Below are 23,328 nucleotides of genomic sequence, written 5' to 3'. Positions count from 1 at the left end.
TTAACTTTCTTCTCATCTACAGAGCTAGATATCATTACTGAAATGCCATACAGTTGTGCGTTAGTGAATTGGCTCCAGACCTGACAAAAGCAAAATTCTGGTTTGCTGTTTTCCACAGTGTGAGTGTTACATCATGGTCGATTTCAAGATACCAGTGATTTGTTATGATCACGGAGTTGGGAAGGGGTGCAAAAGGCTGGCTGTGGACATCACTGCTTTTGTTTCCCATTTTATTAATGCTTGCTTTTTTTTTTTTTTTGGATGCACTTATGTGGTACACATTTATACTCGCAGCCATATAGACAAAACAAGTAAATCTTTAAAATATATTTCCATTTAAAATGAACTCACCTAAGGCTCTTTCATATTTTTTGCAGCCATCATATTTACATAATGCTGTATCTCTTTATAAACTGACATTGATAAGGTAAATTCACCCCTTTTATAATAAAGTCCTTAGACCACTGGGGTACATGTCCCATATTTTGGCGGTGCTTAGAATCACACTGTCACCCTGAAAACCTGTGCATGCTGACCGTGGTTAGAGCTGTCAGCTGGAGCTGTTGAGGTGTGCAGTTGACTCTCCTGGGTCTGGCTGTGAAGTCCCTGTTACACAAGAATGCACGTGGCTCTTCAAGGAGCTGGAGCCCAGCTGGCCGGCCGGTCTTCATGCATGACTCTACTGGTTCTCCTGAACGTTCTGCTTAAAGACACCAGCTCAAGTTTAAACACTTCTCTCCAAACGTCCGAAGCACGTCTCTTCATCCCTTAGGAGGTAACGGTGCCTCCAAGCATACTCAACCTCAGCTCCATCTTCCCCGGGAGCCTGTGCTCTCAGGCTAGCAGCTGCCTCCTCCCTGCACACAGAGGAGGGGGCGTGGTGCCATCGTCAGTCATCCTAGGCCGCCACAGCTCACCTGACACGGTTTACTACCTGACAAGCAAACTGCGGGGACAGAGGGCGGGGACAATCAGCCACTAGTTTCCGCCCAACCGGCAATCACCCACCACGGGAAACGACACGCCGGAAGTCCCGCCCTCCCGCGTTGCGAACGGCGGCCTGGAAGGGTCAACCTGCGGCGGGCTCTCTGTCTCTCGGTGAGAGTTTCCTTGCGTTGTCGGTGGACTCGCTGGGCGGCTCCGCAGCAGGAACTGGACTCCGGGCCGCGCTCTCCCTCGCTTGCTGATCCTGGGGAGGCCGCGCGGGGCCGGAAGTCTCGGGCCCTCAGGGCCGGGGCCCCAGGTTGTAGGCTAGTCGTGTGATCGCATGTCACGTCGCTCCCTGCAGGAATGGCAGCCCTGTCCATGAAGGAAAGACAGGTGTGCTGGGGCGCGCGCGACCTGTACTGGCAGTGTCTAGACGACAACGCGGAGGACGCGGCTCGGTGCCGGCAGCTGAGGAGCTCGTTCGAGGCCAGCTGCCCACAGCAGTGGGTAAGTCCTGCGGGGCTACCACACGTCCCTGCACTCACCCTCACCTCGGGGTAGGTTTTCAGGGACAAGGTCACGGAAGAGGTCACTCGTTGGAAATCACCAGTTAGTTGTATTACTGTAGAAAATGACAGTGCTCTGCCAGATTCCGGAGAAGGGACAGTGTTGTGATGAGTTCTGCAGGAGTCCATGGCCATTCTCTCACAGCCCCTTCATTCAAACTTCGTTATAATTCAGCAGTAGGGCTCCTTTAGTATCCGTTCTTTTTTTCTCTACTTTGTCCCAGTCTCTGCCAACTTCTATAAAGTGCAGTCTGAGAGGCTTGTCCAGAGACACGTGGTGGAGGGTAGTGCATCAATGGGAATGTGTTCTGAGGGGGACACTTGGTTTTATTTGCTAGGACTTTTTTTTTTTTTTTTTTTTTTTTATCAGTCTTGCATTCAGTTTTATGCAGAGAGCCATGCATCAGAGAGGAGACAGTCATCTAAGATGAATCAGTCACTGTAGTGGAGAGGGAATTCGAACTTGGGTCCTTAAGTCTGTGTTTGCTCTGCTGTACTGCAGTTCCTTGAGAAAGATGAAGGCTTGCTTGTGCTTTACAGTACAGGGCCAAGAGAACCAGGGCTCTGGTTGACAGGTGTATTTACAGAGCAGCTTCACGAGGAGAAACACTCCCAAGAGGTGCTGAGTTCTGGACAGGTGGTTTTCAATGCCAAAAAAAAAAAAAAAAAACAAACAAACAAACCCCACTGCTTTCCCATCAGAGGGTAAGAGATGGTCAAACATGAGTGACTGGCTCAGGGACACAGAAGTTTCTCAAGATACCATGTGGCAGAAGTTTCATTAGGAACAGAACAAAGTAACTGAGTAAACAGTTTTCAAAGGCATGGGTGGAAATATCAGGTAAGCTTGTTACAGCAAAGCAGGGAACCCTCTGCCATGGGCCTTAGGTGCTGTAGGATGACATTCTTAGCCTCTGGTTGGTGGAAGGGACTGGGACAGTGTCAGGGCTGACACATGAACATTTCCCTTGGATTTGGTTTATGCTCCTAGAATATTACCATATCAAGATAAGACAAATGCCTCGTGAAGGAGGATGGTATGAATGAAAATAAAGCCAAGTCTTTCATAATATTTAGGTATGTATCTGTCTCCCAAGATGTATGTGTTTCTAGGTAAGACAGATTTGACAAAAATAACAGGGCTGAAAAATGATACGGTGTACCGAACCTATAACCAGCCATTGTCTATAAAACTTAAGATTCCTGACCCATCCTAGAGCTGCTGAGTGGGCTCCTGTGTGCATAGACTGTTTCTTTAAACTGTGTAGGTTCCCAGGACATTACTTGCTAGTAGGCATGAGGAGATAGACTCAGGGGTCCAGAACACAAGTCATGATTCTGCATAGATACAGTTGATCCCAAGTAGTGTGTTACATTTAAATCTGTGCTTAAGCTTGCCAGACTTCATGACTTGCTCTAACTTCAGTCCTTTTTATCTCAATAGATAAAATATTTTGACAAAAGAAGAGACTACTTAAAATTCAAGGAAAAATTTGAAGCAGGAGAATTCCAGCCTTCACAGTCCACTGAAAATTCCTAGGCTCTTCCTGGACTTTCACACAAGTGGAGATTACTCTTCTGAACTTTCAGAAATGCTTTGACCCGCAATTATACATCAACACGTGTTCTTTGTGAACAGCAATTACTAAACAGGTCAAGCAGAAGATCTCGTCATCCAAACTGTAAAGGACTGAATGGTATTAAGTGTGCTGCTTTAATTTAGTGAGGGATCTATCTTAAGAAAAAATAAATATAGCTTTTAATAAAAAAAACATTTTGTCTTCCACCCCCCCCAATAGAAGCCAAATAAGTAAATCTAGTTGCAACTAGATTTAAATAAAAACTAAGACAGGTTATTAATGTGTTTCTGGCTGTTAGATTAGCATTTTAATATAGAAACTACACATTAAAATTGGAAGATGCCTTAAGTAATCAAAGAGATATAATAAAAAGTTGTCTGTTCAAATGTCCTCAATGATTAGATAGTGCCTGGGTTGTTACCTAGTTCAGTAAGACAAAGAAGAACTAAATATCTAGATTGGGAAGGGAAACTGGGCCTATTCCAAGATGATTAAGAAAAAGCTGAAGGATGGACCCCCAAAAGTGAACTGTAATTCACAAACTTAGAGCCAATACTTGCAAATCAAATATCTCTTAAAGAGCTTGTATCCAGTATCAAGAAAAAACAAAACAAAACAAAATACCTCATGGTTCTTAATAAGAAAAACAATCCTGTTTAAAAAGTAGGCATGTTATGTGACTAGATAGTGTAGGCATTACAGCTTGGATGCAAAGGAATCTTGGCAGCCAGGAGCCAAGGAACATCCGTCACTGGAAGTGTGGCTATGTACAACCCTGCTCCAGGGAAAGGTTTCCCCAATAACTCTTCCCCCTAGAAGAAGGTTCCCCAAACAAAATGTGTTAAAGTTCTGCTCCACTCCATCTTCTGGGAAAGTTGTTTCTTCTCTGCTCTGCTCAGCTCTGGGGAAAGATCTCACCTCATTCAAGAGATTTATTGGGAGGGAAGAATGCAGGAGGGTTCTGTCAGGGTGGGAAAAGGCAGCTGCCAACTGAACAAGCACAGGGTATATACAGATACTGCTTCTTAGGGGTGGAGTTTATCCTGGGTGAAGATCATTAGGGTGGGAATTGGTCGGATTTCAATTCCTGAATTCAGACAAGCTCAGAGACTGGCTGGATTTCATTTTCAGGGGTTGGTTTGTTTTTGTGCTGAGTTGGTCAGGGCCAACATGTGTTTCTTTTACTGGCCCTTTTAACCTTTTGGCTCTGGTTTCAGGGCTAGTGAATTGGTTCTTGGGGTCAGGGTATGTTTCTTCAGCTCTGGTTTCAGTCATCGGCCAACAGTTTCATAATTAATGTAGCATCCATGTGTTTATTTGGGGCTCAAGCGTGGTGGGACCCTGACGGGCCAGAAAACTCATGCTACAGAGATGTAGTGTTCTATGATTGAAACCGTGTTGCAAATCAAAATCCCAAAAGATCTACAAAAGAAAATGAATGGGCAAAGGACTCTAAAAATTGAGTATTACTCAAAGGGTTCCTTGCTGGGCGGTAATAATGATTATCATCAAATAATGCAGTTATCTAAACATAAAGCATCATGGGTTTCATTCTTGGTTTCAGTAAGGATTTATAGGGCTGGTCCAATAGCACTGGATCATGATTTTAGTCCTCAGAGACATTTCTAACCACCGTCGCAAACACAACTGTATAGGACAAATTCCATTTATGCCTAATGTGAACATGATGGCTGAGTTCGTAGCTTTGGAAGTAGAGCCTGGGATCTGAGGATAAAGAGCTTCACTGGGAGAGCTGATTCACATCTTGCCACATTTTATAACAGGAGGGCATAGGTGCTCATAAGTAACAACTTTAATCCTTCCACACTGTTAGCACAGCCACCCTGACAACACTGGTTTCTAGGAAGAACATTTTAAAAATTCATTTTAAAAATTTCATAGTTGTTTAAAATATTTAAAAAGGTAATCTGATTTAGCTAAAAGGGGACAATATACAGTGATATATTGTCTTTAAGGCACATGAAAAGGTTTTGGCATTGAGGTGCAAGGTTGGAGATACAGACACCACCATTAGCACCATGAGAGATGGCAGGGAAGGCTCGGCCTTCAGGATGCCAGCCCCGAACACCCGAGTAGCTGCTGTCTGGTATACTCCCAGATCAGCAGAGCCCCGCTCACATGCACGTTCAGCGAGCGGATGATGCCCTGCTGAGGAATCTCCACACACACGTCCAGTTGCTGGATCAGGTTGGCGGGGATTCCTTCCCGCTCATTTCTGCAGACGAAAAATGCATTGAGACATGTTAGCTTTTCTGTAATATCTTTTACTACTATTCTTTTAGAAGTCCTGAATGTTACTATAGGAGACAAACAGAATAAGTCAACCCCTGTTCCAGGAAGTAAAGAAGGGCATTACAAAGACAGGCCAATTCCATGTTTACCAATAAACATCCCAGCCAGGTGAGATGAAGGGAAAACGAAGGGGTTCCCATAAATGCTATAAATTGACAGGAAGTTGTGTGACAGGAACCTAGGTAAGACTTAAACAGCCTAGAAAACAGACAGGACCAGGGAATCGACTCACCCCAACAGAAGCAGCGACTTCTCAGGGAAGCGGTACTGGGCCAGGTCTGAGCTTTGCGCTGTCTGCTCCACACCAATGACAGTGTAGCCTTCTGCCTTCTTCTGCTGCAGATAATCTGTCAGCTGGGCTGGTCTCACCTTGGTGGCAGTTTTAGAAAGAGCAGAATAGGAAATCATTCCATTGTGAAGGGAGAAAGTGGACGAAGCATTAAAGTTGAACACACTTGTCAAAAGGACTTTAAAGGGAAGACAGAACACTAAACGACATCAGAATTCCCTCCACAGCATAGATTGCTGAGTGGTGACCGAATACAGAGAGGTAAAGTGTTCAACTGAGGGCCCTGCTACACAGATAAGACCCCATGGAACTCAGCATTAAAGGATTGGACTGAGAAGCTGGCACAAACACAGCATGCCAAGACTTTACACCCACCTCTACCAGAGGAAGCCACTGCTCTGCAGAGACACTAAGGTGCTGGAACTGTCTGTCACTGACACACTGAAGACTGCCAACGACAAGTACTGCAGCTCCGAACACCTCACAGGTCCGGCATAGCCCTGCACAGGACGGCTTGTTAGTAAGAGTGTCTCCAGCAGGGTCATGAGTTCATGGCATTCCAGCCTTTCCTCTGAGCTTACCAAGAGGGTTGTGCAACACACAGCCACATAGGGTTGGTAAAAAGGTTTTAAGTGAACTACCTGGAAGATGATTTTACCTCCTAAGTTGGTTGGCTTGTCGATGAGCGAGGCCACAACAATCAGTCTACTAATGGACTTTCCAAGCTTGGCAGCCCGGTCCTGAAACATAAGCTCCAGGTCTGACTCCAGAGCCTTGTGTCCCCATGGGATAATCTTTTTCTGGACATCAGCCCACTCTGATTGGCTCTCTGCTTCGCCCAAGGTATAACCTGAGAAGAAATAATAGTTCCTGTATGTAAATTAGCCTGGGTCAATCTTCTATGTACGTGTATCTTTAGATGAACTTTTTAAAATATTCTTTTTGTTGTTGTTAATGTGTGCATGTGGCCCGAGTGTATGTATGTATGCACATGAAGACCAGAAGAGGGCGCTGAATACTCTGGAGCTGGAGTTACGGGTAGTTGTAAGACACCTCATGTGGGTGCTAAGGATGGAATCAGCAGTCTGTGCTTAACATCAAGTCCTCACAAAGGTCTCTCAGCCCTTGGTACTCTCTACTAGGCTGTATTTCCTAGGTGTTGGCTGCCTGCCACTGTCTGATACACCTATGTGCCACACTGCTGTCTGCTGTTAGGAACGTAGCTGTGGGAGGGCAGGGACCCTGGGTATGTCTAGCACATTGGGTGCCAGCAGTGATCCTCATTGAATGGATGAGTAGATTTAAGATGATCTGTTCACACTGAACCATCTCCACCTTTCCCAGAACTCTACCCAGACACTCAAAATCACAGGATGTAGTTGGGGATGGTGGCACATTCCTTTAATCCCAGCACTCGGGAGGTAAAGTCAGGTGGATCTCTGAGTTTGAGGCCAGCCTGCTCTACAGAATGAGTTCCAGGACAATCAGAGCTGTTACACAGAGAAACCCTTTCTCAAAACAAACAAACAAACAAACAAACAAAACATAGCTAGGTGGTGGTGGTGGTGCACGCCTTTAATCCCAGCACTCTGGAGGCAGAGGCAGGTGGATCTCTGTGAGTTCTAGACCAGCCTGGTCTACAAGAGCTAGTTCCAGGACAGCCTCCAAAGCCACAGAGAAACCCTGTCTTGAAAAACAAAACAAAACAACAAAACACACACAAAAACCACAGGGTGAGACTAGAGTCTAGTTTAAAAGTTCACATTCATTAGGAAGTGTGGGAGCACTCAGGTCATGGTGTCATATGGAAGTCAAAGGACAACACATGGGAATTGTTTCCTATCACATGAATCGAACTCAGGTGTTCAGGTTTGGCAGCAAGTACCTATGTTCAATGAGCCATCAGAGAGTTGGGAAGAAAATCAGAAAACAACAGGAGAGAAAACTTATAGAAGGGGCAGGTGTGGTGAGGGGAAAGCCAGACTTTACTAACTCTGGCTTAGGGGAAGCACTCACAGTGGTAGGTGCAGTAAGGGAAAGCTGGGGGCGGGGGGGGGGGGGCAAGCTGAGAGGAGCCATTAGAATGAGGCTACCACATTCCTGCTAAGGTGAGCCACAGGTTCATCGGGGAAGCCTGATTGGCACTTAAATGTTCCTGCTTTCTCTAAGCAGAGGCTGAGACCCGGGTCAATGAAACATCATTAAGACAGATACATTATTAAGACCCATTCTCCCATTCTAGAACTGTCAGGAGCCCTCACCAATGAACCAGGGTTAAGATGAAGCACCCTTACCTCGGTCCTGCTGGGACCAGTCTCCTGGACTCAGCTCACCAAGTGCAGTTCCAGACAAGTACCACTGGGATCCTTCATTGGAAGGGATGTCTATGAAGCTGGAAAATTTATCCAGGGCGATCCACTCCTCTTCAGTGATACCCGAGAGTCGTGGAAGGGTGTAAAATATGGTCTGAAAAGAGAATCATAAAATCTAAGAAACATTTTCCTTAGAAAATAAAGGAAAAACCAAGACCAGGTTTTTATTATTGCTGGTGTTTCTCCTAAGCCACCCTCCACTGCAGGCTCTCAGAGCCTACAGCACCTCTCTAGGCATGCTTCACTTTACACTAGGACATCCAGGGATTCACTTAAGGACCCCAGAGAGCAGCAGGACCTCTCCTCCAGCTCTTCTAACTCCACCTGACCAATGGGCCCTTTCTTAAAAGAAAACACCATGCTTCAGAGGGCATTGTCACTCAAGAGAATGTATGCTGCCTAAAGGCAGTTCCCTGGCCACCAGACACTAGCCTTCCCACACTCGGTTCCATTACAGACATCCAGAACCCAAATCCTGGCTCGACAGTGTAACTCCCTGTGTGATCTGGGATTAGCAGTGAAGGCTTTCCCGGCTTCAGTTCCTGAGTGTGTAAGAAGGTGGAAAACTGGTGCCTACGAGGCCAAGGCCACCTTTCTGTTGTTGCCTTGAAGAACACTCAATGGTGGAAAGGCCTGTGAGAGAGAAAACCCCAAGTAACAGGCAACTTAAAAGTGAAAGGACAGGCAATACACATGTCTTTGTGGGCAGATTTAAGGCAAATAGGGCTTGCTTCCGGCTAGCCATATTTGTGCAGGTTTAAACTGATGTCAAGATGGAGAGTAGCATTTATTAGATGACCCCTGAGCCCAGCCGCACACACAAAGGCTCAGTGACAGAGTCTGGTAGAGCACAAGCTCTCTGCCCCACAGTCCACTCAGAGCTCTAACTCGCTGCTGCACACAGACCAACCACACCACTCTGCCTGCTATTGTTGATGATGAGTCAGGCAACAGCTGGCAGGGGGAGGGAAAGGAGAAAGGACCCAGTTTGGGGGCAGCCTGGGAAAAGGTGGATGGGGTTCTAGAGAGCCATCCAGAAAGCATTGACAAAGGGCTCTGGGAGTCAAGGAACACAGACACGGTGGAATGATATGGGAAAAACCCTAGTATGTTTTATCTAGGCAAGAATAACATTCATGTGGTGTGTAACACATCTCAAAATACATAGTATTTCTTCAAGGACAGCTTTAAGCAAACCATGAAAGAACTGGTTGCATAGTAGCTTGGCTCCTAATATAGATTCCCCAGAGGAAAAAAATCACCCAGGCCAGATGTTTTCACTTCAGAGCTAGATAAATAGTACAGTATTATTGCTGGAGTTGAAAGGGCTTTAAGAATCCCTTTACACTCCATGCAAATTTTAAGAATTTACAAACTGAAGTCATTTATATTAACTGTAGTAAGTATGTTTACAGTTCTTAAAATTACAGAAGTACTCTGTTACTATCAGCAAAGTGGAGTACCATTTGCCACATACTTTCATCACCCAGAATCTAAAAAGATTAATTGCCATTAACAAGAGATCTTTTTTTGTTCTTGCATTGATCATGGGCTTCAGGACAAGAAAGTCTCACCTGCACAAACGTTCTCTCACTCACTTCCTTTTAGAAATCTGTTCTGATTTCTGTTTAGAGTTAAATATTCCCTTCCAAGGTTTACAAGCCAGACACTGCCAGAGAAATAGAAAGTAAGAATGACTAGCCAGTTGTCATTGCTGAGGAGTGGGCAAGCACATCACAGAACTTTACAGGGTCACGGGGACAGAAGATGAGCCTCATCACAATCCTTCAACAGCTGGGGCAGGCAGACAGCAGGGAGCCTGCACACTGCACTCTCGCTTACCTCCAGGCAGTAGTCCTTCAGGGGGTGGAACGTAGAGAAGAAGAAATGGTCCTGGATGCGCTGCCAGTTCTTCCTGGCATTCCTGAGGGGGAGGGAGAGGAAGTGAGGCAGGGCTCAGAGGTGAACAGCTCTGGTGAGGGCAAGTCAGAATGCCATCCTAAGTTCATACGCCTAGTCTTCAACATGGGTGTGTATGTTCTAGTTCCGTCTCTGTCCGTCTCTGAAGTTGTAAGTTGTGGTGTGAATGAGAATGTCCCCCATAGGCTCCTGTATTTGAACACTTGATCCCCAGTTGGTGGTGCTCTTTGGAGGAGGGTAGGAGGTGTGGCCTGGCTGGAGGAATTATGTCACTGGGGCAGGCTTTGAGAGTTCACGACCTCACCCTCTTCAAGTCTGTCTGCTTGCTGATGTGATGGCACAGATTCCTGCTCCTGCTGCCATGCCTGCTGCTTGCTGTCATGCCTCCCCAGCATGATGAACATTTAACCCCCTGCAACTGAAAGCCAAGACAAACTCTTCCTTTTTATAAGTTATTTTTGGTCATGGTGTTTATCAGAGCAACAGAACAGTCACTAACATGGGCTACGAAGGATTAACCCCAGGGCTTCAATGTATGCTAGGTGAAAACACTTACCTCTGAGCTCTGTCCCCAATACTCAGTGTGTTTTTGTTTGTTTGCTTTCAAGACCTGGTTTTTCTATGTAGCTCTGGCTGTTCTGGAACTCGATATATAGACCAGGCTGGCCTTGGGCTCACAGAGATCCACCTGCCTCTGCCTCACGAGTGCTGGGACTAAAGGAGTGTGTCACCACCCAGTATGCCTTTTAAGCTGCAACTTAGAAAGGTTCTCAACTTTGTTTTGTTTTGTGAGGCAGAGTCTCAGGTTTATGAGGGTAGCCTTGAACTCATTATGTATCTGAGGACGATCTTGAACTCTTCCTATGTGCTGGGCTTATAGATATTTGCAGCTACACCTAGCTTTTTTCTTCTTTTAAGACAGGCATTGTGGTCCTCACCTGCAATTCCAACACTCAGCAGATAGGCAGGAGGATGGATCATCAGGAGAATAAAGCCAGAATGAGCTACAGACCAAGACGCTATCAAAAACACATAGCAAAGCAACAAAGTTTTGCCTTGTTGTTTTTGCATAACTGGGGCTTGACCCCAGGTCTCATCTCCTCCAGAATGTGTATATGCAGCTAGCCAACAGGATTTTATATTTTGAAATGGAACTCAAAGAGAAACTAAGTAATGCTTTCTAAATCATACAAAACCAACTAACAGAGTAAAAACCAGACACTGTCCAGTAGAGTGTGGAGGCTGGTTTGAATCTCAATCACATGGTACAGACCAAAGTCACCCATCATTTGCCAGCACTTGGAACCTCTGGGGTTAGGATCCCTGTGTCTCTGCCTGGCAGTGGACCTTTTCCTCATAGAGAGCAAATCTTACATAAGCCACGGTTTTTACTCTAACGGCACGTGACACAGCTGAAAAGTATCCATCCTCAAAAACCAAACGCATCGACTATGAGTGAGGATGAATTCTAATCCAGCCACCAGGTATGAAAGGCCAAAGTCATGTGACAGGACAAGCATTTTAGAATTGGGACCATCAACCCCAAACTGCAGAACTTCCAGGCTATGAGACTTCCTATACTTTACTCTTTAAAGAGTGTTCTGTGTAAGTTCCTGGTACTTCACCTTCCTCACCCGTGTTTTTGAAAAATGAATGACATGAAGTACTTTAAACATTCCAAATATCTAAACACAGAAAATAATGGACTCCAAAAACCTACCCCATCAATGTAACACATATTTGCCACTTGCATGCCAAACACGTTGTAATGTAGGATCCATGCCCATTGACACTGGCAGTGTAATCTCCCAGCATTGGGCCTGCTTCACCCATACTCTGGCCTCACCCCTGTCTATTAAACCCTTCACCAGCCTCAGGTCTGAGTAGCAGCTTCCCTCCCACTATTCCCACTGCCTTGGACCGGATCTCACACAAAGGCAAAGCCTGTAAGTACCGGTCACTTTCATCCTGACTCCAACTCTTCTCTGTGTATCTAGATAACTTGTCCCACGTCTCCCAGACTGACTTCCTCCAGGGTCCCTCCTGCCTCCAGTCTCCAGTTCCCACAGCTGCTTCTCTTGCCCAGAAGTCTCTCCTCTTCACTCACTAGTATTCTGTTCTTCCTTTGGAAGGCACAGATCATGTTGGGTAAAGGACTTCCCTAAGCCAAAGGAAGAGGGTCTGCATTTGTCATGGTGCCCTCAATATTCCTATCACCCAATGAAAAACCTGTGCACTGGTGACTGCTTCAGAGTCCTCTCTATTCTGTGCCCCTGGCTTGCCGAGGTGTGTGCCTGATACAGGAGGGTCTAAGAAGGACAGGCCCTTAAAGAACAAAGAAAGTGTGATGTTCCCATTTGGGACCAGGAGTTACAAAGATAAAAGTGACACCATAAAGGATGTGTTCTTGCTCATCATCATCATAATGATATATGGGATCTAATAATAACTATTATTATTATTACTACTATTATTATATATGGGATCTGAGCCAACTGTTTTTAGGGACCAGGGATTTTAGGATGAATAGGCAGGGAAAACAGCTCAGTACTGAACAGTCATGATCTCACCACAAAAAGCAATGCCTGGCTGGAAGTAGGTGGCAGAGGGGTGAGGGGCAGCTCTGGGATCAGTTCAGGTGCCTCCAGACTGCTGGCTGTGCTAGGAGCAGAGCTGGGAGTTCACAAGGCTCAAATAAAGGATGAGGAAAAAGTATATAACCCCAGCCTGGGATCTTCATCAATCTGTATAGCTTAGCACTATCTGCTGCATGGGGCTGGCCAAGCTCCTCTAGGCTCTGCTGGGAAGATCGGAGCCATGAAGTGTCCTCACCCTGCTCCATGCATGCTTTCTGCTTGGCTGAGACTGCACTCGATGACTGTGGTCCAGGCGTCACACTCTTCAAACTGCAGTGCTTTACACAGATGCCAGGCCTTCTTGAGAGCTACCAGAGCGTAGAGTCGAACGCTGAAGTTGTGGCTCAGACACCACTGCAGGGCAATGGTGAGGGCCTGCCTCAGAACCAGCCTCTGGAAAGACAGGGTGGACGTGGCAGCATGAATAAGACTGTAAGGCCTGGAGGACCGATGGGGCAGCTGTGACCAGCTCTGCCAAGCTTTTCAGTGGCCTGGCCGATGGGCTGCATCTTCCTTCTGGGCAAATGAGCTCAGCAATACTCACAACTGTCTCAAGGAAAAGTTTCCAGGGTCCTCATCTTTGTAATGGCTGCAGTATGTCCCCTTCTCCTACCACCTAAGTTGACATGGATCTTCATGCTAGACTGACACAGCCATTATGTTCCAGAAATGTGACTGCACCTTATTACATGCCCTAGGCTGAAAAGTTAAGATTGTATCCTATGGGGGCCTCACTTTCGGAGAACCGGGGGTATCCACCTTTCTCCACGGACTGCTGAGCTCCTAAACTCCTAACAGCAACCTTGAGCCACACAGAAGCAAAACTAAGAAGTGGGGGAAGGCAAGCAGGTATGGGATACTTGAGGGGAGCAGTAGGGTGACCAGGAGTTTGGGGTAAACCTGGGCTATGTGAGCCCTGTATTAAACAATTGAACAAGTCACGAGAAGACTGCAGGGTCTTTTCCTCGGTCCTCAAGCCATCTGATGCTCTACCTCTACACAAGGTCACCTGGATCTGCACGAGGGGCTGAACTGGCTGTGAGCCCCACAATCAGCTACAACTGGCTGGACAGCAACCATGTCAGAATGGGCTGCCAGATATAACACAATGATTACCTACACAATGCAACTATCCCCAAGTAGGATAAACCAGATGCCTCATTCAGGATGCCATAAACAATCATCTAGGGCCACTGTCTTTTCAGGATAACATTGCTGAGAGAAATTACACACAGGAACACGTGCACACATACCCAGGCACCAGATGGTTCAGAAAGCCTAATGACCTGAGTTCAATCCCTGGGACCCAGGTGGGAAGATAGAACTGACTCTATAAAATTGTTCCCTGACCTCAGTTACTATGGCACACACACATACACACACACACACACACACACACACACACACACACACACACACACACACGAAGAAAATAAAAGAAATTGAGGCTAGAGAGAAGGTTCAGAGGTTAAGAACATTTGTTGTTCTTGCATAGGACCTGAGTTTGATTCCCAGCACATACATGGCTACTCATAACTACATGTAACTTCTGTTCTAGGGAATCCAATGCCTCTTCTGATTTTTGTGGGCACCAAGCATAGACATAGTGTACATACATTTGTACAGGCAAAATATTCATAAAATAAATTGAATAAATCTAATTTTAAAAAAGAAAAAAGTATTTAAAAAAATCACAGACTACACATATGTTCACCCCACACACACACACACACAGATGGCACATACAGCCATCCCTCTGTTAGAAACAACTACACAAACTGCCATCTGTATATGCAAGTATTGGCAAGAGCCAATACAGGGAGGGCATAGGGAGAAGTAAACTCTAAAGTGAGGAAACAGAGGGACTGGGCACATGGACTCTATGTGACTACTCCTAAGTCTGTTTTGCACCAGCATTTTGCTAAAGACTCTCCATTCAGGAGGGGCTTATGAGCCCCCATCCCAGCTGAGAAGCTGTTGACAGTGGCAGCTTCTGAAAGAGGAAGAGTCAACTTTCTTTAAGAGTATGGGCCCTAGTTCATCATCCACCCTCTGGGGGATGGCACCACACCCAGGAACATATGGGCAGCACAATAGGACTTAATGAGTTCTATTTAAAAAAAAAAATAAAAAATAAATAAAGAGAACATTAAGGGGGGGTAGGTCTGGGAGCACTGCAGGAATGCAAAAAGGCAAACGTGTTTAACTGGTATGAAAATAAAAGCCATTCATACCAACAGGAACCCCCTGTGAACCTGCTGTGTGCTAGGCGTGTATGTGAGAACAGCTTTCCCTCGCACAGCAGCAGGGAAGGGGAGGGAGAACTGAAAACCCCACAAGAATACCTGATAGTTTTGGGGTAGACAGGGGAGAGGGCAGATCAGGGAGGGGTGGGGAAGGGGTGGATATGATCAAACCGCATTGTATAAAATTCTTAAGGAACTAATAAAAAATGAAGATACATATTTTTAAAGATAACTAGTCATGAAAAGAAAAGGCTCCAAATTGTCCTTTTCAGAACACCAAGTTCATAAATTCTTCCTGCAAATAATTCAAACTCACCTTTTCTGGAATATTCTGAATGATGATGTCCAAATGTGATAAAACAGATAAAAATGTACAAATGCTTGTTTTAAGTTTTTCTTCACCCTGATAGAAGATGAGGTAGAGAAATTGTCATTTTGGGCTTATCTGTGAGTAAAGGCTGCTGGACCCCGGGCAGGCAGAGGTGGGAGGCAGACTGCCCTCTTCCCTGAAGTAGCTTGGGCTTGCCAGGTATGGGGCACAGGACCGAAACCAAAGAGGAGGGGCACTCCCTGTAGCCCAGTGCAGCGCAGTGGCAGGAGTGGGCACTGGGGTCAGTACACAGAGGTAACTGGAGAAGGAGCAGGTGAGGCACAGGCAGAGGGGCTGTGCATCTCACTGGCCCAAGGACAGTACCCTATTACATCCAAGGTTGTAGACACAATCTCCACACAGTTCAGAACAGTATGGAGAAACTCCTTACTTACATAAGAAAAACAATCCCAGAACTTTGGAAGAAACTGAGGGAATTTATGAAGAATCAATATAATAATCCACTCAATAAAATACTTTATGGATGCTTGATTGTTGGTGAAACCGGCATGGAAAATCTTATCGATAATCCCATTCAAGAAGTTCTGAGGGAGAAAGCATAAATTAAATTGTTAACATGCTATTCCTTTTCATTTTAAAAAAACTCTCCAACTGGAGAGTGTGGAGAGATGGCTGAGTGGTTAAGAGCACCGGCTGCCCTTGCTGAAGACCTGCTGGGTTCACTTCCCAGAACTGATGGCAGTTCACAGCCATCTGTCCCTCCATTTTAGGGGATCCAACACCCTCTTGGCCTCTGTGGGCGCTGCACACACACAGTACACAGACATATATGCAGGCAAACACAGACATATATGCAGGCAAACACATACACATAAAATAAAATAAAAAGACTGACTTTGTGCTAGAGCATTTCTACTGAGCACTTCACGGTTTACTTAGGCATCAATCCTATAACAAAGGTTTCAATCAGCTAGGTTTTTACAGGGAAAGGCAAAGATATGAAAGTCTAATAATTTCCATACACACACACACACACACACACGTATATGTAGACGTACATGTGTGTGTATTTACTTTATTTCTGTGTGTGTAAATGTTCATGTATGCGAGGACTGCAAGTACTTCTAAGTGCATGTGGATGTGTGCACATACATGTCTTCATGTTTGGTGTTTTCTTCGATCACTTTCTACCTCATTTTTTGAGGCAGGGTCTCTCACTCTCACTGACTCCAGGCTTCTTCACTTTGATTAGACTGACTGACTGGCAAGCCATAGGGATCCTCCCATCTCCAACTCCTAAGTAATGGGATGATAGGGTGTGCCACCACACCTCAATTTTTATGTGGGTGTTGAGGAGTGACCTCAAGTCCATCCCACCATCCAAGCTTGTGGTTGTGCCCCCTACACACACACACACACACACACACACACTCTCACACACGCACACATGCACACTCTCTCAAACACTCTCACACACGCACACATGCACACACACCACACATACGCACGCACACTCACTCTCAAACACGCACACATGCACACTCACTCTCATGCACTCTCTCACACATGCACACTCACTCTCACGTACTCTTTCACACACGTACATTCACTCTTACACACAATCACACACACATGCACACTCACTCTCACACACTCACTCCACGCGCGCACACACAAACATATGCACACCCCTTCTCAAGCACACTCACACACTCTCACACGCACACATGTACACTCACTCTCACGCACACACACATGCATACACACTCACATACTCACACTCAGTTATGTGTTTACGTGGCAGCACTCATAAGCAGCCTTATTTCACCCTTGGGCCCCAAAAGCACAGAAACAACATCTGGAAGTTGTTTTCCTGACACTGTGTCATCCACCTACCCTCTGGTCTCTCAGCTCCCATCCCTGGCTATTCTCTAGCCTAGACCTTGAGCTCCAAATTCACCTCTCCCTCCCTCCCTTCTCTTCACAATCATACTTCTGCCTGAGTGGTGACCATGTGTGAGTATCAAGTGAAAAGACTATTTATAGAAGCATATTTAAAAATAATGCCTCTTATTTATTTTAAAGAGGAAATCATTCTTAAATAATGACTTTTGGAAGAAAAATGGCAAAGATACTCATTTTTAAAAAACTACATTCAGTTTGTGTGTGTGTGTGTGTGTGTGTGTTTGTGTTTATGTGTGTGTGTTTGTGTTTATGTGTGTGTGCACACACAAGAAATCAGGACAACTTTTGGGAGTCAGTTCTCTCCTTCTACCACATGGGTCCTAAGAACTGAAGTCAGACTGTCCTGCTTGACAGCAGGCAGCTTCTCACTGTCTGTCTGTCTGTCTGTCTGTCTGTCTGTCTGTCCTCTCTTTCTCTCATACACAGAATGTTTTGTTTTTTGAGACAAGGTTTCACTGTGTAGTCCTGGCTGTCCTTGAACTCATTATACAGACCAGGCCTCTGCTTCAAGTTTTTTTTTTTTTTTGTTTTTGTTTTTGTTTTTTAATGAAAGCAATATAACAGGGTATGAAAACTATCACACCTGATCAAATCTGGGGAACAGGACAAGCAGAGTCTGCCACACCCGGTTCTTCACCCGGTGCTGCAGGGAGTTCTCATGGTATCGAGTTCTGGACCTGGATGCCGACTCATCCTGGGGAAATAGGGTGGAAATCAGCAGTAAGCCACCTACCATCCCGACAGTATCGGTGACAACTTCAAATCTGAAAGGTGTTACCAAGCAACATTACACTCACTTCTGCTTCTGCCCCCTCTGTCCTATTTGAATTTGAATCTGCAACTCAGTTCCAATGCCAGCAAGAAGTCAAACAATCAATGACACCTCTAGACACAGGATGGCAGCACCCAGGCTGTCGGCAGCACAGAACTTGTCTGAGCTCAGACTCCTTTTCTACTATTAAGCGATGGCTTTGACTCCTCGAGGGTGGTGACTCTTGTCACCAGTCGCTGCTGAGCCAAGAAGCCACTGAAGAATGTTATACACCCGTCTGAAAAGTCAGTAGGCCACCTCCAGGGCCATTTCCATTTATGGTGGGTTTGCCTGCACCTCACCTCACCGTGACCTTTCTAATGAAGCTCTGCGCCTCCACTTTCAATTCTATCAGCCTTGAGGAAGTCAATAAAACACCACTTCCTCTGAGACTCCAACCCCCTCATCACATCCAATTCACACGTGGGAGGACCGGAGGGTTTGTTTGTAAAAGTACTTCCTAGGTTTAAGCCACCAAAGCTGACCTTCTCCCTGCAGGAAACAGTCCTGTTTTAAGACATGTGACTAAGTGGTTTCCCCAGTCACTCAAGCAAGCACAAGGTCAGAGAGCGAACATGCAGAATCATACAGAATCACCAAAGACAGACACCGCCAAGCATGTCTGTGAGGGAGTTTCTAGATTAGGTGGCGGTGAGAAGACCCACTCTAAATGTGGGCTGTGTGATCTGATGGGCTGGGGTCATGCACTGCCTAGAGGAGACAGTGAACTGAACACTGACATTCACCTCTCTCAGCTTCCTAAACATTAACTCACCAGAGCCGCCACATTTGTGCCTCCTGCTTACTATGGATTATACTCTTCAAACCAGGAGCCAGAACAAACCCTGCTTTCCTCAAGTTGCTTTTGGCAATAAGAACAGTAACTAACACAGCAGTATCTCAGGGATCCTTAGACCCTCTTGGTGTGCCCTTCCTGCATGTCTGCTGGCTTGTTCCATTCCATACATACATAGTGTGTGTGTGTGCAGTAACACATCACTTTGGACCCGCAACCAAAGATACACAGGTGAAGACTGCAAGGCCAAGAGAACCAAACCAGAGAAACTGAGGTAGGAAGGTAGGTACTAACTAAGCCTTAACCAAAACTACAGGACATTACAGTCAGGCTGCCTGTGATAACATATGTTTAGAATTACTGTATGTTCCATGTTGTTTCCACGTGTTCAGGTCAAATAAAGGGTAAGAGCTAGACCATGGCCTGTTGAAAGCAGAGTTAATTCAAAGGAGGACAAAGGCTCCTCCTTACCTTATCCAGGAGTTTGAGGGCAAGATCTTCTATAAATAATCTGTGGGATATGTCGGAGCCATCTAGCAGACACAAGAATTTAACAGCACAAATTCTCACATAATAATCTTCTCTCTTAGTGCTTAAAACATAAAATGATAAGCTATGTTAATGTTTTAGAAATAGAAAAACACATTCACTGTTTGTAGAAAATGCCATCACAAGTACCAAATCCTCCCCTAAAAAGTGCCTGAGATTAAGTAGGTCTGTACTTTTGAACTGGGAGGCAACAGATTATAACAAACAAATATTTTACAGGAGAATAGCACAGAATGGGCACAAATCCACCCAGACCTCGAGATCCCATCCCCCTCCCCCCCACACATACAAAAAAACAAAAAATAAACCTGTCTCTATCAATGATGCCACAGCAGACCCAGACCCTAGTAAGATTAAGACAACAAGAACATGGGCTCTCAACTACATGGCCTGTCCCTGATTCTGGTACACAGGAAGTGCTCTGAATCTGCACAACTGTAGCAAAGTGAAACTGTTAGTATTTCCAAAGTTTGAGTTAACTCTTACAATGTTAATAAGCATTACTCGGATGTAACAATAAGCACCTGGCAACACCCACTAGAAAGTGACACTCACTACTATGTTAAAACAGCTCAGCAAACAAAAGGAATCGAAACAATTCACTGGGCTGGAGAGCTGGCTTGGTGTTTAAGAGGATGTACTAAGCATCTATCCACCCGAGTTCAGTTCCCAACACCCACATCGGGAAGCTCACGATTGCCTAGAATGCCAGCTCCAGGGCATACACTCTCTTCCGGCACTTTTAGATACCTGCACTCACATGCACATACCCATACACAAATACACACAGACACACATAAGCAAATGTCTTGAAAACAATTATAACAATGCTCACATTTAAGGAAGTATGGCGGATGACTTCAGATACCACTAGCTCTGAAGTGAACACCCATTATAAATATTCACAGTAATCACTTATTGGCCTTAACTCTAAAATCACAATAAATGACGTGACGCCTTCAACTCCGTGTGCAGGTTTTTAAAAGACGATGACAAAACAAGACCTTTAAAGTATTTGATAAGCTCCAAAATTTTCAATTTTGGGCTGGAGAGAAATGGCTTGCTGGGTAAAGGCATTTGACACACAAGCCTGAGTCCACACTGCAAACCCACTAAGGCAGGCGGAGAGAATTGGCTCCACAGCGCCATTCCCTGGCCTCCACGTCTGAGCCATGGCACATACCCCACCCCTTCCACCATGTAAAAACAAATACATTTACATCCAATCACATAAGAGCAATCTACCTAGAGTACACCTTCCTCATGGCCTATCCCACACTCGTCAGCTACACACATCAATTATGTACGAATTTTTGTACATTAACTACTCTTCAATGAAAGGGCTTCAAAATCCCAGAGCCTTTCATTCATTCTATTTTTGTGTGTAACATATTAACTTGTTAAAATGGTAAATATGAATCCGATAAATTTTATATCCAAATAAAGGGTTACAGAATAAAGCATACATGACCGCCTCCACCCAGAGCCCTTCCCCCAAAGAGGAGGAGGGGCTTATGTTATCTGATCAAGTCTTTACTTGGACTAGACTTCACTCAATTTTTGAAAGTTTATTAACTTAGAAAATGTGAAGATATAAATAAAATATATGAGCATAGAATATTATTATTTTAAACACATTTTGAAGGCTTATGTTATGGTTTTGTTGGGAAATTGCCTCTCAGGTTCATGTGTTAAAGGCCTGTTCGAAGGGGTGGCCCCATTATGGAGTCTGTGGAACCTTGGGGAGGCAAGGCCTAGCTGGAGGAGGTGGGTCACTGGGAACTGGCCTTCAGATTTACAGCCCTGTATGGTGGGATTTATGTTGAGGTCTTTGATCCATTTGGACTTAAATTACACCACCAGAGAAGCTAGGATACAAGGAGGACCCTGAGAGAGTCATGCAAGGCCCCCTACAGAAGGGGAAAGGGACATGATCTCCTGAGCATATTGGGAGGGGGTGTGTGTCAGTGAGTGGAGAGGGAGTTAGGAGAAAGAGAAGGGGAGAAGAGGAGGGAAGAGGAGAACATGAGGGACCAGGAAGATTGAGCCCAGAGATGAATAGCCGAGAGCAAGAAGAGATACCATAATAGAGGGAGTCATTATAGGTCTGAAGAGAAAACTGACTACAAGACCTACAAGGATGACCCCAACTAACAATCTGAGCAATAGTGGAGAGGCTACCTTAAATGCCCTTCCCTAATAATGAGATTGATGACTAACTTACATGCCATCATAGGGCCCTCATCTAGTAGCTGATGGGAGATAGAAGCAGACACCCGCAGCTAAACACTGTAAGGAGTAGGTTTTTCTGCCCATTGGTGGGTGGAGCCAGCGGCGGAAGTGACCTGGGGAACTAGGTGGGGGGGGGGGGGGCACGCTCTCTCTTGCAAGCAGCACAGGGACAGGAGGACTTCCAGAGGCATTCATGGAAGCAGGAACCTACTGGTGTTCACCTGTCTATGTTGTGAGTTATTTCTCCCTGAATAACTAATTGTTTAACCTGATCCTTATTAAACCGCGATAAAACACTGAGCCGAACTCCTGGAGTCCAGTTGCAGAGAGGGAGGAGTGATGAGCAAAGGGGTTAAGACTAGGCTGCAGAGATCCCCAGAGACAGCGAACCTGAACAGGGGAGAGCTCATGGACCCCAAATTGATAGCTGGGAAACCAGCATTGGACCAACCCAGACCCCCTGAACATGGGTCTCAGTTAGAAGGCCTGAGCAGTCTAAGGGACCTCTGACAGTAGAACCAGGATTTATCCCAGGTGCACAAAAGGACTTTGTGAGCCCATTCCCCATGGAGGGATACTCCCTTAGCCTAGAGGCAGGGCCTAGGCCCTACTCCAAGTGACTTGACAGATTTTGTTGATCCCTCCTGGAAGGCCTCACCCTCTTTGCAGTGGGTGGGGAATGGGATGGAGAGGGAGTAAGGGGGCATGGGAGGATAGGAGGGAGAAGGAACTGAGATCGATATGTAAAATAAGAAAAAAAAAATTACAGCCCCGCTTCACTTCCCATTTCTCTCTGCTATCACATTCTTAATGCCACAGCCATTAGCCTATCCTAAAGCCATGATGTACTGTATCCCCCGAACCTCTCTTAAGTTGTTTGTCAAATATTCAGCCACAAATATGATGATGATGATCACAAATTAATACAGCTTCTTCACTGAACTAGATGTAATGATCCAACACCCTCTTCTAAGGTCTGAGGACACTAGGCATGCATGTGGTACAGACATCCATACAGGAAAAAAACCCATACATATAAAATAAAATAAAAATAAGTAAAACTTTTTTACTTGTTACGAATAAAGACTACCATAGGAGTTAAGTCAAGCATAATGTTTCACTTGCATCAAGACACAGGAAACGGGGTGCACTTACTTCTCTATGACGATGTTTGCCGCACAGTCTTGTCCAAGGTTTTCTATGAAGGTTTGAACATCCTGAATAAGTCTTAAAAGTGTGAAAAGAAAAAAAATTAGATTCAGAAGAGGAAAAGTATTAAAGCCCCAAAGTTAATACTACAACCTCCTGGTTGAAAGCTCAGCACAGATGTAACTCCACCCATGTGTAACAAGTTGACATGGTGACATTTTTACCTCTGATCGCGCCTAAACACTGTTCCAAACACACAAGCCTCCAGGACAAGTTCACTGTAATCCTTAGCATTGGAGAACAAGCCGCTGTGGGACCCACCAGAAGCAGCTGCTATCCAGGATTGGCAGCAGTGACAGATCAGAATATTGAAGACCCCTGTTTTCATGGAGGACATTTCAATTATCTTGCACATAATCTGAAATGAAACATAACACTCAGGTTAACCTCTGACCAAGCGAGTTAAAAAGAAAATTAGCAGCACAGTAATGATTAAAATTAGCAGCGTAATAGTTTCACTAAAAACAATCACTTCCTGATGATGGTTCCTAAAGAAACAAGCCCTCCTGGCCTGGGATGGTTAATCTTTAAATAAGTCAACTTGAAGGATGTAGAATGGAGACACATGTCTATGAGTGCCTATGAG

At 45.3% G+C, this 23,328-nt stretch overlaps 2 protein-coding genes across 3 annotated transcripts in view; one reads left to right on the top strand and one right to left on the bottom strand.

The window, feature by feature from the left end:
* Nucleotides 1-1,251: 1,251 nt before the first annotated feature.
* LOC127234416 (cytochrome c oxidase assembly factor 6 homolog) lies at nt 1,252-3,265 on the top strand. Its single transcript, XM_051201340.1, has 2 exons — nt 1,252-1,434; nt 2,938-3,265. Exons 1-2 carry the CDS (start codon nt 1,291-1,293, stop codon nt 3,031-3,033), a joined length of 240 nt encoding a protein of 79 aa, XP_051057297.1. The 5' UTR covers nt 1,252-1,290; the 3' UTR covers nt 3,034-3,265.
* A 1,606-nt stretch (nt 3,266-4,871) lies between these two features.
* Nucleotides 4,872-23,328, bottom strand: part of Tarbp1 (TAR (HIV-1) RNA binding protein 1) — a 54,194-nt gene continuing 35,737 nt past the window's right edge. Inside the window, exons 18-30 of one of the 2 annotated variants that reach the window (XM_051201346.1) lie at nt 22,907-23,100; nt 22,689-22,760; nt 19,224-19,344; nt 17,729-17,839; nt 15,615-15,764; nt 15,166-15,252; nt 12,800-12,996; nt 9,890-9,971; nt 7,970-8,141; nt 6,334-6,525; nt 6,051-6,175; nt 5,619-5,755; nt 4,872-5,309 (exon numbers count right to left, since the gene is read on the bottom strand). In XM_051201346.1, coding sequence (XP_051057303.1) covers nt 5,141-5,309; nt 5,619-5,755; nt 6,051-6,175; nt 6,334-6,525; nt 7,970-8,141; nt 9,890-9,971; nt 12,800-12,996; nt 15,166-15,252; nt 15,615-15,764; nt 17,729-17,839; nt 19,224-19,344; nt 22,689-22,760; nt 22,907-23,100 — 1,809 coding nt within the window. In that variant the 3' untranslated portion in view covers nt 4,872-5,140. Of the gene's footprint in view, nt 5,310-5,618; nt 5,756-6,050; nt 6,176-6,333; nt 6,526-7,969; nt 8,142-9,621; nt 9,717-9,889; nt 9,972-12,799; nt 12,997-15,165; nt 15,253-15,614; nt 15,765-17,728; nt 17,840-19,223; nt 19,345-22,688; nt 22,761-22,906; nt 23,101-23,328 lie in introns of those variants that run through there. The other variant, XM_051201347.1, reaches the window with a different exon arrangement.

The sequence above is a fragment of the Phodopus roborovskii genome, unplaced genomic scaffold (genome assembly GCF_943737965.1).
Source record: "Phodopus roborovskii unplaced genomic scaffold, PHOROB, whole genome shotgun sequence".
Lineage (NCBI taxonomy): Eukaryota > Metazoa > Chordata > Mammalia > Rodentia > Cricetidae > Phodopus > Phodopus roborovskii.
This window is presented reverse-complemented; position numbering and strand designations above follow the sequence as displayed.